General features: G+C 28.6%; 4 protein-coding genes across 4 annotated transcripts; 2 read left to right on the top strand and 2 right to left on the bottom strand.

Annotated features, from left to right (window-relative positions):
* Positions 1–1,540: 1,540 nt before the first annotated feature.
* On the bottom strand, positions 1,541–5,271 carry LOC111026786 (metaxin-2). Its single transcript, XM_022304923.1, has 6 exons — positions 5,005–5,271; positions 2,542–2,614; positions 2,231–2,478; positions 2,078–2,170; positions 1,781–2,022; positions 1,541–1,722 (listed from the first exon to the last, which is right to left on the bottom strand). Exons 2-6 carry the CDS (start codon positions 2,603–2,605, stop codon positions 1,563–1,565), a joined length of 807 nt encoding a protein of 268 aa, XP_022160615.1. The 5' UTR covers positions 2,606–2,614; positions 5,005–5,271; the 3' UTR covers positions 1,541–1,562.
* LOC111026788 (hexokinase type 2-like) lies at positions 2,874–4,998 on the top strand. Its single transcript, XM_022304927.1, has 2 exons — positions 2,874–3,670; positions 3,739–4,998. The coding sequence occupies exons 1-2, from the start codon at positions 2,945–2,947 to the stop codon at positions 4,405–4,407; spliced, it is 1,395 nt and encodes a 464-aa protein (XP_022160619.1). The 5' UTR covers positions 2,874–2,944; the 3' UTR covers positions 4,408–4,998.
* A 245-nt stretch (positions 5,272–5,516) lies between the features above and the next one.
* Positions 5,517–7,117, top strand: LOC111026787 (eukaryotic translation initiation factor 3 subunit K). Its single transcript, XM_022304924.1, has 4 exons — positions 5,517–5,760; positions 5,847–6,063; positions 6,572–6,791; positions 6,863–7,117. Exons 1-4 carry the CDS (start codon positions 5,708–5,710, stop codon positions 7,018–7,020), a joined length of 648 nt encoding a protein of 215 aa, XP_022160616.1. The 5' UTR covers positions 5,517–5,707; the 3' UTR covers positions 7,021–7,117.
* LOC111026785 (phosphoglucomutase-2) lies at positions 7,103–10,216 on the bottom strand. Its single transcript, XM_022304922.1, has 10 exons — positions 9,822–10,216; positions 9,483–9,742; positions 9,226–9,418; positions 8,882–9,148; positions 8,593–8,774; positions 8,344–8,527; positions 8,003–8,226; positions 7,822–7,927; positions 7,523–7,752; positions 7,103–7,446 (listed from the first exon to the last, which is right to left on the bottom strand). Exons 1-10 carry the CDS (start codon positions 9,885–9,887, stop codon positions 7,344–7,346), a joined length of 1,815 nt encoding a protein of 604 aa, XP_022160614.1. The 5' UTR covers positions 9,888–10,216; the 3' UTR covers positions 7,103–7,343.
* Between the last annotated feature and the right edge of the window lie 2,739 nt (positions 10,217–12,955).

The following is a 12,955-nucleotide window of genomic DNA, read 5'->3' as shown; positions in this document are numbered from 1 at the left end:
ACCTCTTATAAATTCCTTTGAAATAGTATTAACCTACATTTTTATTTTTTATTTTTTCTAAAATGTTTAAAATTGGCTTTATCAAACCTTAAAAATACTTACTCTGACATACTCCTAAAAATTAAACTATGCTTATCTCATGTTATCTTTGTTTCATATTTATAATTTATATTCATTTGAATTTCAAAAGTTCTACTTTTAAATTTTAAATTAATAGATATGGATTGTTTTCCAAAAACTAATGATAAATATAAAATCATTGATTGCAAAATATGTATCTACCTAATGTCTTCTTATCATGAAGTGCATTTTAAAAAAAAACAATTCTTGAATTAATGTCTTTAACATGCATAACATTACATATTCGACAGCCCAACATCTTCATTATAAGGATTGATGGCCAATTGTTTTATCACTTTACATATGTATCACATAATTTCTTTTAATCTTTTTTAATTACTGTCTGTTATTTAACGTATGTACAGCATATTTTATACAGTATTTTTTTTATAACATATTTTAAATTATTAAAATAAGAATATTTTTTAGTTGCAATTGTTAACCGTATCCAATATTTTAATTGTCTTCCGTAAATAATTTGTATGTATTAAATTATTTAAAGTATTATGTTGATAGCAAATTGTCTATCATATATTTTTGTTTCTATTAAATCAAGTCTTAGGTAGCATTATAAAATTCTGCAATATAAAAATATAACAGTACAGGTAAAAATAACAACAAATGTTTTATAATATATTATATATGTGGAAAACTATATGTAACATTTTTATGTTTAATTATACACATCACAATGTTAAATACCCTAGTAGTATTTATAAGAACTATTATACATATTAAATTTAAGATCAGTTAATTTTACAATTTTTAATTTTCATTCATGATACATTAAAAATTATCGTGATTATGTTGCTTTTGAAAATATTTTATTTTTCATAAATAACTTTGTTTCAGTATTTGGTTAAGTTTTCAGCATTATATAAAAAAGTTAAGTGAGTTATTATGAATATTTGTTATGATAATGTTTGTCTATATTTATTTAGGATTGGGTATATTTACTTCAATTTATTGTTCGCCGTAGTTTTTTTTTTTTTTTTGCTTTACTGTTTGTTTTATTTTTACCGTTAAATAACATTAATTATACCTATTCTTGATAAAATAAAATGTATGACATTGTGCTTTGAAGTTTAACATATTTTTATTCTAAACCTTAAACAAATCTATCCTAAATCCTTAAAAACCAACAATGGAACTATCAGTTGTATAGTATCGAAATAAAATTTGTTTAGAACTAATTAGTGAAATTAATGTGTACACTAGATTATTATAGGCTAAGATACAAAGGTCATTTTTTTTCCAAATTATAACAACAAAATCAATATGTTTTATCATTAATTTTATTAACAGTTCTTAACATAATTTAATCACATAAAATATTTCTATACAACAGTTAAGTTAATATTTTATTTTATTTCGCCCATTTTGGTATATAAATAATAATAGTAAATACTAACTAATATTCTTCAAATAAACAATAATTTAAATCATAAAATTCTAGACTGATAAAATTCTGTTTCAATGCGTACACATAATTGAACTAGATTGTCATAAGCTCTGACAGTAGCAGCAAATCGATTGTTTAGTAGTGGTGTTGTTATGATGGAAAACAAATGACCAAATACTAAAGCGTCCAACTCAGTCGGCCTGAAAAATATTTCATTAATAAAATTAATATTTCATACATAAATAATTAATAATATACTTTTCATGAAAAAAATATTTCTTGTCCCCCAAAAAGTTTGACAATGATTCACAGATTCTTTCCACCTCCTTAAATACTTCGTCTAAAGACTTTTTTTTCCAACCTAACACATCTAAATGTGATAACATTTCACGGCGCTTATTATATGTAGCCCAGTGGTTCAATGGGAAAGGATAAACGGAACTGTATCTTGGCTTGGTAAGTTCTTTATAAGTAAGCTCGTGGTTCCATGTAACATAAATCTAAATATAATTAAAATGATGTAATTGTTTTTAAAATAATATTCTGTAAACTAACCTCAGCATTTAAAAGAACATTATTCACTAGTGCCATGTATACTCTAAGATCCCACTTTTGAGCTTCATCTAAACTTGTTGATAGCGAATAACCCTGAATGTAAATGTATTAATATATAATTAAATTGAATACTTAAAAAAATGTTAATCTCACTTTAGATTGAGCAAAACTGACGATTGGTTCAAAGTCAGCAACTAAAAACTGGCCTGCTTTAATGAAAGGCACTTTGCCTCGATGTGGTGACATATATTCAGCATTTTCTCTTGCTTCTACAATGAATTCTAATCCAGCCATTTTTAAAAATGTCTTAACCGATAAACATTTAGAGTTATCAGGTAATAAGATTTGTTCTGTTTCATAAGGCTGATATATTACTGTGTTTTTTGGCCACTCACCTTCACCTGTATAATAATGAGGTAAACACATAAATACATGATAAAGAGATTTAAAAACACTATCCTTACCACAAATTTGTGTTCTTAAACATTCTTTTGTCAATATACTTGATGATGTTTTAAAAACTGCCATTGCCAACTACTAATAAACACCAAATAAATATAGTAAGGAATAAGTAATAAATACTGAATAGCTTACATAATTCAATAATATTGTATTTATTTGTTTTAAATTGTTTTTATTTAGTCTTGAATTTATAGGCAATTAAAAATCATAATAACACAAAGATTTAAATAAAATAATTGTTGGCTAATGTAATTATAAACAATGCACCTTGGTAATATACTATAAACAATGCACCTTGGTAATATACTATAAACATTCAAAATATAGTTCATGTAAGACTGCTACAAATATTGTTTAGAATATCATTATTTTATTCTAAGCATCTATCATAATAATTCAAAAAAAATGTCAGACCCGAGGCAAAGTTGTAAAGGACATTTGAATAACTTAAAAACATGGAGAAATCATATTAGAGTCAGACGTTTATGCAGACATTTTGTACTGCCGAATAACAAACTACGGGAATTTATGAACCGGTTAACTTCCTGCATTGATGAAGGACTTGGCAAGGAAACACATCCAAAAGCAACAATAAAATGCTGGCAAACATATGTCCAAGACATGCCTACTGGTAATGAAAAAGGCCAATTCTTAGCTCTTGATTTGGGTGGTTCAAATTTCCGAGTACTCAAACTAGAACTAGGGGAAAATAAACTTTTCAAAATGGATCAAGAAATATACGAGTGTTCAAAGGAGTTGATGAATGGAACAGGAACAATATTGTTTGATTACATAGCTACTTGTTTGAACACATTTGTGACCACACACGGAATAAAAAACAGTAGCACACTCCCTTTGGGTTTCACATTTAGTTTCCCAATGTCACAATCAAGCATTGACTCAGGAGAACTTGCAAGATGGACAAAAGGTTTTACATGCGAAGGTGTAGTTGGTCAAGATGTAGTAAAGCTGTTAGCTAAGTCAATTACTAATATCCCAGACTTAAACGTACACATTTGTGCAATTTTAAATGACACTGTTGGCACTTTAATGTCCTGTGCTTGGTTGAATCCTAAGACCAGGATAGGCTTGATTGTTGGTACAGGTTGTAACTGTTGTTACGTAGAAAAAGTAAATTTGAAAAAAACCAATATTTTTATATTTCTAATAGCTAAATACAGTGTAATTTGTATTTTTAGGTAAAAAATATCCAGTTATATAGTGGTACCGAATCAAAAGAAGAAATGGTTATCAATCTAGAGTGGGGTGCACTTGGAGAAAATAATGAACTTGAAGATTTCCATACTAAATATGACAAAGTTATTGATGAAAATTCTGAAAATCGTGGCCAGCAAATTTTCGAAAAAATGATATCTGGAATGTACCTTGGAGAATTGTTAAGATTGGTATTATTAGACATGATAGAAAAAGAATTAATATTTGATGGTACAAAGCCATCAACGCTTGATACTCCGCAATCATTAACTGCTGATGTGTTATCGCTAATTGAGAATGACCCACCTGGAACTTATGCAGGCACTAGAAAGTTCCTTCAAGGAATTGGTGTGGTTAATCCTACAGACGGTGACTGTATGAATGTCAGATATGCAACAGAGTGCATTTCGAGGAGATCTGCGTATTTAGTGGCAGCTGGACTTACAGCCATATTGAATAAGATGAATGAGAAAGACGTGATAATCGGAGTAGATGGGTCAGTGTATAAATTTCATCCGTTTTATCATAATTTATTAATGAGCAAGATTACTGAATTAGTGAATAGTGGTATAAAATTTGGTATTATACTTTCTGAAGATGGCAGTGGAAGGGGTGCAGCAGTCTTAGCATCAGCGGTTTGTCCAGATTTATAATTCTGTATATTGCTTGATGTTATTATATAAATAAAATTATAATTCTATAGTTTATTTTGTTATTTCTATTTGATATTAAATAATAAATAATTAAACTATAATTAAAAATTATTTTGTATTTGGCAGCCAGTTCAGTTTTTGAGTATGGGTTAAAAATATAATAGGGCTAAATACAAACCAAGGTCTTATACCTCTAAAAGTTAATCTATCTAGATTGTCTATATGTCTAAAAATAAAAAAATCATAGATTCTAGTGTTTGCACAAAACAACAATGCATACACATACATACCTACATGAATTTAAATTAAAAAAAAAATAATTAGCATTTTAATTTACTAATAAACTACCTAGGTCCTACGTACCTAATATCCTTTAATTTATTGCACATCAATCGTTTAAATGTTAAATATACATATAACTATTATGATGATTTTAATTTCATTGCATTGATTTTCGTAATTTTAATTCTAAACACAATATTCAAGAACCAATGCCCAAGTTTATATCGAAATGAAACAGGTTTAAGAAGTTTGACGGTAATACTATTGATTATTATTATATATGGTACTTATTGTATAACTAATGGTAATACTTACAACAAATTGAAATGAAAAACGTGAGGATGAGATAACTACAATTTTTGTTCGGAAAAATGTAACGTTTTCATTTCGTAACTTCAAAATTCGAATTGTTGACTTTACTAAGTTTGTTTTCAATTTAATTGCAAATTGCAATATGCTATAAAGTATAAATCTATAATCACGATTTAAGATAATACTATCTATTTAGTATTTAAATTAAATCATAATATTATTGTGAGCCATAGAACACGTTACTGTCACATTGTTCTATGGGTACAACTGTGTAAACAGTAAGCACAGAATAGATTTCAAATAGTAACTTTCAACGCTTTCACAGTTCACAGACTGAATATCATGACTATTGCGAAAATTATTAGATGAAAATTAAAAATGTAACACTGATGCTCGTCGGCATATTTTCAGCACAAAACCGTTGCAGTACTATATTTTAACCGATGTGTTGTCCACACTGGTTCACGGTTGTGCCGCATTTTCCATTTGCTTATCGAGTTGCCAATTAAATAATCTGAAATTCTGAAATAATAATCACACAAATAAAAAGTCATACGATCACGAGTGATTAACATTCACGGCGCGGCTTACGAGTTTACTTACTTCGGTGTCCCTTGTCCGTGTGCCTGTAGCATTTAAATCAAAATATCGGACTTAGTATTAAGTTTTGAAATTAATTCTTTTCTTGTACTCAATTTAACCAACCATGGCCGAAGCAATGAGACAAACGGTTGCGTCGCTTTTGCAGGGCATTGAAAGGTATGTTAAGTTTGAGCTCATTGTTGGATCCACATATTTTCTACTTGTTCGGCAAATTGGAAGTTCATTTAATTGTTCGCCTTTAGATACAATCCCCAACATTTATCTACACTTGAACACTACGTGGAAGTACAGTCCCAAGAGAACACATACGATCTGGAAGCAAACCTTGCAGTTCTCAAAATATATCAATTTCATCACGATTATAATTTGGATATCACTGTTCAGATCATGCTGAAGGCAATCACCAACTTTCCTCATTCTGATTTTGTGTTGTGCAAATGCCTGTTGAATGAAAAATTGGTAAGCAATACTTCTGTGACGTTCATCCATATTTTTATTTTACCATATTGATTGTACTCAGGGAGTTGGGCACTTTAGATTTTAAGGTTAGACAATTTAATACATTTTTAGATGTCGATACACAGTAATTAGAATACCATAGTCTATTAAGTTCAAGAATTCACCAGGTGTGGTCTGAAAACCATTCTATCAATGTATGTTACGCCGTCAATAGTTGTAGCCTGGTTAATTGCTTCCATACAAAAATATGAATAAAAATATATACTGACGCAATTAAGCCACATTTTAGACTATCACCCGGTGTGTTCTTAATTTAAATACACTATAAGAAGGTATGATGAGCTTATTAATCATTCATATCAATTACCAAATCAGAATTTAAGTAAAATTTTCAAAATAATGATTCATCACATCTTAGCTAAAAATGTAGTAATTAATATTATGTATTCACTTTTGACTATTCAATTTTTTTTAAAGATTTATTTAATGAGTTTTTATAATAATTTAGTGTCAAGAAGCTCCATTAAGTCAAGTATTGTTCTTGGCTGATCTATTGGAAAATTGCAACTTCAAAGAATTTTGGTATAATGTTCATTCCACTCCTGAACTGTATGCTAAAGTCAATGGATTTTTAGATTCTGTTCGCAAGTTTGTGTGTCATGTGATTGGTATAACATTTCAGTCTATTGAAAAACATAATCTTATGGAATTATTGGGAGGTATTGATGGTAAGTAATAATTAATTGTATTCATATTCAATTTAATATAAGTATTAATTAATAGTTATGATTTTCAACAGATGCTGCTCTAAAACACTGGATTCTAAAGTACAATTGGAAGGAATTAGATAACAAATACATATTTGTAGCTAATCAAGATGAAAATATCAAAACAAAAAATATTACTGAGAAAATTGATTATGAAAATATTTTGGGTGTTATGGCAAGTTGTCGTTAAGTTCTAAATGTCGTAAAGTCAAAATACATTTTTATACCAATACTTAAAACATATGTTTATTAATAATAAATAATTTAAAGGATTGGATTATATTATATTTATTGGAATGATTTAAGTATGACCACTCTTCACTTCTATTCTGTAACTAGTTACAGAATTATCAGTTAATTTAATTTTAAAATTTAGTAAATAACAACCTTCTTGAATCTATTTTAAATTATAAAACTAAGTGTACATTGTATAGTAGGAGTATGTTAAATAACATTTAAGTAAAACATAAATGAATGTTGAAAACCATCTGAGCAATGTCTGTTTAACTTTAACTAGTTGCTGCGAAAAATGAGAGCATTTTCATGTGGTTTTAGAAATTCTTCAATTATTGCTTCAACCATTTCATTCAAAACACTTTTCAATCTTTTGACATCACTAAAAAAAAGAATCGAACCTTAGTTAGTTAAATTGTAAAAAAATATTTAAATATTTTTAATTAAATTTGATTTACGGAGAATTTTCAGGATCACTGCATAATTCAGCATAATATTTAATTTTGGGTTCTGTTCCACTCGTTCGTAATGTAGCAATTAAACCATTATCAAAGTTAAATGTTATCATTTGAGTTGATTTTGAAACGGACAATACTGGTTTATGATCTACTGTACTGGAATCATATCCAGTTGTCATATCTCGAACTGATTTGATCAAATATCGTCCTCCAAGAATGAATTTTGGATACTGTAAAAATGATATAGGCAATTCAAACCTTCACCATATTGTTAAGAATGACATTTGATTAAAATTTACATTGTTTGGCTGGTTATTGATTTGCCTTATGGATTCAAATATTTTCTTTATTGTCAGGCTATCATTGCAAATAAAATACGAGTTAACAGATAAATGCCAACCATATCTAAAATAAAATAAAATAAATAAATCATCTGATTTATGTACAGAGTAAACATTGAATTTCAAGTAAAACTGTTACTGTTTGTATATAGATTCTAAAGCTGAGGATAATGTACTATTTTCTTTTTCTAAATATATAGATAGTTCCGCAATTTTAACAGCAGCAGATATTCCATCTTTATCCAAGACCTCACTGCCACACATGTAACCAATAGACTCTTCAAACGCATAAATTACATTATATCCTTCAGCAGAAAGTTGATCGGCTCTATTACCCATCCACTTGAACCCAGTCAGTGTTTCCTAAGAGTTAGAACAAATTATAATGAGTTTGTTTAGAGTGCATACACCAAGGTAATTAAACTAATATATTAATCTTGGTTTATGAGTTTCTGATAAAAAGTAATGTAAGTAACTTACTTCGAATCTGATGCCTTCAATTTTAGCCATAGATTTGAGTATAGCAGATGATACTGTACTTGATAGTACAACCAATTTAGGATGTGTTTTACCGTGTATTTTTTTATACGAATGTATCACCCACCACCCTAACAAAGCACCAAGTTCATTTCCAGTAAATATTTTCCAGCCCTCGCTACCTATCCTAAAATAAAATTTGCCCTTAGTCAATAATATATTTTTACAAAAATGTGAAAATAACTGTGTTACGGATGTTCAGCCACCGCCAATCTATCAGCATCAGGATCGTTAGCAAGTATAATACGACTACAGTTGTTTTCAGCTGTTTCTATTGCCAATTTTAATGCACTTTTTCCTTCTTCTGGGTTTGGAAATGGAACAGTTGGAAATTCTGGGTTTGGATCTTTTTGTTGCTCAACAACTATCACTGGCTAAATAGTGTAATTCATAAATTATAATAGCTACTGCACCAAATAATTTATAAACATTATATTTATGACATAAATGCATTGAATACAGTTCATTTTCAGATACTCACGTTGAATTTTGCATTTTCAAATACATTTTTTATGTAAGAATACCCTACACCATGCATAGGTGTATAAGTAAATATTATATTTGTTTTCTTTTTATCCAAATTAGGAAACAACATTTTGTCAATAAAACAGTTGTAATTTTTCTGCAGGTCGATTAATGGATTAACTAACAAACTATTATTATAAATGTCTTCAGTATTCCAAAAACCTTCAGGCTCTAAATGTTCAGTAATACTTTTTTGAATGTTTTTATCAACTGGAGATATAATCTGGAAATATATTTGAAAATGTATTCAAGTTATAAGGTGACTAGTGGAATCACTAATGTTCCTTAAAACTTACTAACTTGAGCACCATTTTTCCAGAATACTTTATAACCATTATCTTCTTTTGGGTTATGTGATGCAGTCACCATTAGCCCACCACAACATTTGTATAACTTAATACCGAAAGCTACAAATGGAGTTGGACAAACTTCATTCATAAGATATACTTTGATGGAATGTCTTAAAAAAACTTGCGATGTCAATTCCGCAAATCTAAATCAATTTGAAACAATTAATAAAATTCACATAATGCAAATATACACTTTTTCTCTGTAACCTTTTACTATTATATCTTCCATCATATCCAATAATAATACCAGATGTTTTTAGCAAATCGCCAAAGATGCTCAACATGTAATACAAAAGCCCCTGAGCAGATTGTACGACCACCAGATCATTCATACGTTTGAAACCAGGACCCATCGCTGCTCTCAGACCAGCTGTTCCAAATGACAGGCGACCATCAAACATGTTTTTTATTTTATCCACATTTTTTTGTGCCAATATTTCTGCTAGTTCTACAGAGTACTGTTGTGACTGAAAATTAGTTATACAAATATAAGTACATATTGCAATTCGTTCTACAGCAAAACTGTTCTAACTATAAAGCTCATACTTGATTCCACGAAAGCCAATTTTTCACCAGTAATTCTAAATATTCTGGCAGGAATGTTGTATCCATTTCGTTAACTACGTACGTTTTTTCAAGAAGTAATTTTAAGCTAATGGCTATGAGGTTCAACTCTCCACTGTTCAGGGTTTGTACAATACAGTAGTCAGTAACTGACAATTTTATTGTGTCATTGTCATATAGATAAAGAAAATGGTTGTTTGTGATAAATATTATTATTTTTTATTACTATACGCGATTATAATGAACGTCCTTAAGAATTGTGCTAAATACTAAATTGATGGTATAGTGCATAGACCTATATCTGAGGTATAATCACAGAATAGATTTGACGAATTCATTTTTCAAATACACAACCATAATAATAATATGTAATAACCACAATCATAATACTGCGAAAAACGTTGGCAACGTTTTTTTATCAGCGTTGATAACGGAGACATTTTGCAATTTTTTCAATTAATAATTTCAACGACTAAATGAATTAAATTAAAACTTCGTTATTAAAAACTTTATACATCTTGATGTAACTAAGTTTTTTTAGCCAAGATATCAACAGTTTTTGACTTTTGATGTAAATTAAAACGTTTACAACTACAAAATAATTGAAATTTTTTCTTGGTTTTAACAAATTTCCTAAACATTTTAACATTTACTATTATATTCTTATAAAAAAAACCTCAAATTTAGAAATAATATCTTAATTCGTGGAGTAAACATTGTGACTGTACTTTTGTAATTCCTATGTTAGATTCTTTGAACAATTTGTTACAATTAATTTTTATTCTTTACGCCACCTTTAAATTTTAATGTTGATGAATGAAACATTTTTACTACTTCAAAAACTTATGACGCACAAGGAACAAATTAGCGTTGATTAAATAATAGATGGTGTAAACACTATAAACTCCCTAACTACTTATTCAATTGTCTTGCAGTTTTTTTTTTAATTAAAGAGGACATCACAAAGAAAGTTTTAAACATAGTCCGATAAAGTTAATAAATAATCAGTTATTATTAATTAAAATAAACCCCTAAATTGTATACCTATACCTTTTTTAGTAAGAAATACTTGCTGGCTGAAAATAAATAACAATCCAACTCGACAACCACAGATTATTCTAGCAGGTCGGAATTATAACAAATAATTTTATCCGAGACAGTATCTAATATCCATTATTAGTATTTATAATCAATCAATGGAGGTTTCTGGTAGCAAATTATATTTAGTTGGACTTTTGAAAGGTCAAAATTGAAAATTAAAAGATCTATGTTGTGTCTTTTAAAACAATCAATCAAGATTTTCAAGAAGAAAAATTTGATACGTATCGATACGTACCACCTCGTATCGAAGTTCGAGTCCGATACGGGTCGGTACTCGGTACGTAGCGCTTGTATACTGCACGTGTAACTTCTCGAACGCTCAAAATTACATCGATACGTATCGATACATTCCAAATTCTTCCTTGAAAATCTTGAATCGTTGGTGAGAAACCTATGAAATTATAGAATTATTAATACAATAATTGTTTGGAAACCTTGGTAACCAAAAACAGACTATATAATTTTTTTTCAACATTATAAAGAATCCGCGGTGGCGACGCTAAATTTATATAGATACATCACCATGGAGAGGTGACTAAAAATGAGCAAGAATAAAAATAATTATTTAACGTCTAGAAAATAAATATTAATATAATATCTGAGAAATCTTGCAACAGCGAAGCATTGCAGGGTCGGCTAGTATTATATATATATTTCATTGTACTATATTTTATAGTAGTACATTTTATATCTATACGCACATTACACATTATATATAGATATAAAATATATATGTGATAAAAATATCGTACAATGAAATATGATTAAAATATGTTCAATACCAGATAACAATTATTATATCGATAAGATACAGTATAGAGTATCGACGATTAACTTGAAAATTGTATGATGTAATTTGGAAATGTAGCTCGGGCCGAATAATGCAATTTAATTAATCAACGTTTAATAAGTGTTTTTTGTTACCTATTATGTGGTCAATATAAAATTTAATATGGATTTAAATAAATAAATAAATAAACAGTTATGACAATGTAAGTATGATTTATTAAATTAATAGATGTTAAAAACAGATGCATTTATTTTAAAATACTTTGAAGCTAAAATACCCGCTTCTGATGAATTATTTTTAAAATCTATACCTATCAATTGTATTTCCCTCATTGGCCTCATTACATTTTATTACCCACCTTCTATAATAGAATCCACCAATTGTATTATCACAGAATAAGACAATATTATTGTGTTGTAGTAATTGTTAAAGGTTTGTTGCCTATCCTGTAGTATTGTAGTAAACATTGTAAATTAACTAACTAGTGAATATAATATAGCCGTATGAATGTAAATAATTTGTCTCCAAATATCAACATTTGAAGATGTAGTAAGTACATGATAAATTATTTTAAAAATCAAAAACAGTTCTTATATGTAGATATATTTATTAAATAGTAATAAATGATATTAAACGAATTTAAGGATTTTTATTTTAGCCTCATGTACTAGAATTGAAAACTGACACTGAATTTTTTTCTAAATGAATCTAAAAAACTCTCCTACTAATAACTAATTATGGGGCAAAATATTTTTGCAATTTTACAAAATCAAACTCCAAAACAATAGAGCTATGAAGAAGGGTTTAAAACGCTAATAGCCTCCATAGCCTATATTATGCTGAAAACTGATTTCTTAAATTTAACGTAATATTAATTTGAACAGTGGCGGCTCGCAAGTAAATTCATCGGGGAGACTGAAAATTTAATAAAAAAAAAAAAAATGAATACAAATAATATAAAAAAAACTTAATTTAATTACTACACGCTGCTATACAATGTCAAATAGCTAAATTTAATAGTCTAATACGGACGCACGACACGCTGCAGTTTTCGTGTTTACAGAAAAATATACGTGACGACTGCAATGCGAACGGCAAAAACTCTGAATGAGTCTAGTCTCAGTGTACTGAATAACATCTATACAATCTATCCCCGTCCTCCGCCTAGTCATGCATATGAAATTTGTATACATAATTGAGTCTTTCGGACGGCAGACTCTGGAAC

The sequence above is a fragment of the Myzus persicae genome, unplaced genomic scaffold (assembly GCF_001856785.1).
Source record: "Myzus persicae strain clone G006 unplaced genomic scaffold, MPER_G0061.0, whole genome shotgun sequence".
Lineage (NCBI taxonomy): Eukaryota > Metazoa > Arthropoda > Insecta > Hemiptera > Aphididae > Myzus > Myzus persicae.
Note: the sequence above shows the minus strand (reverse complement) of the source record. Positions and strands in the feature narration are given on the sequence as shown.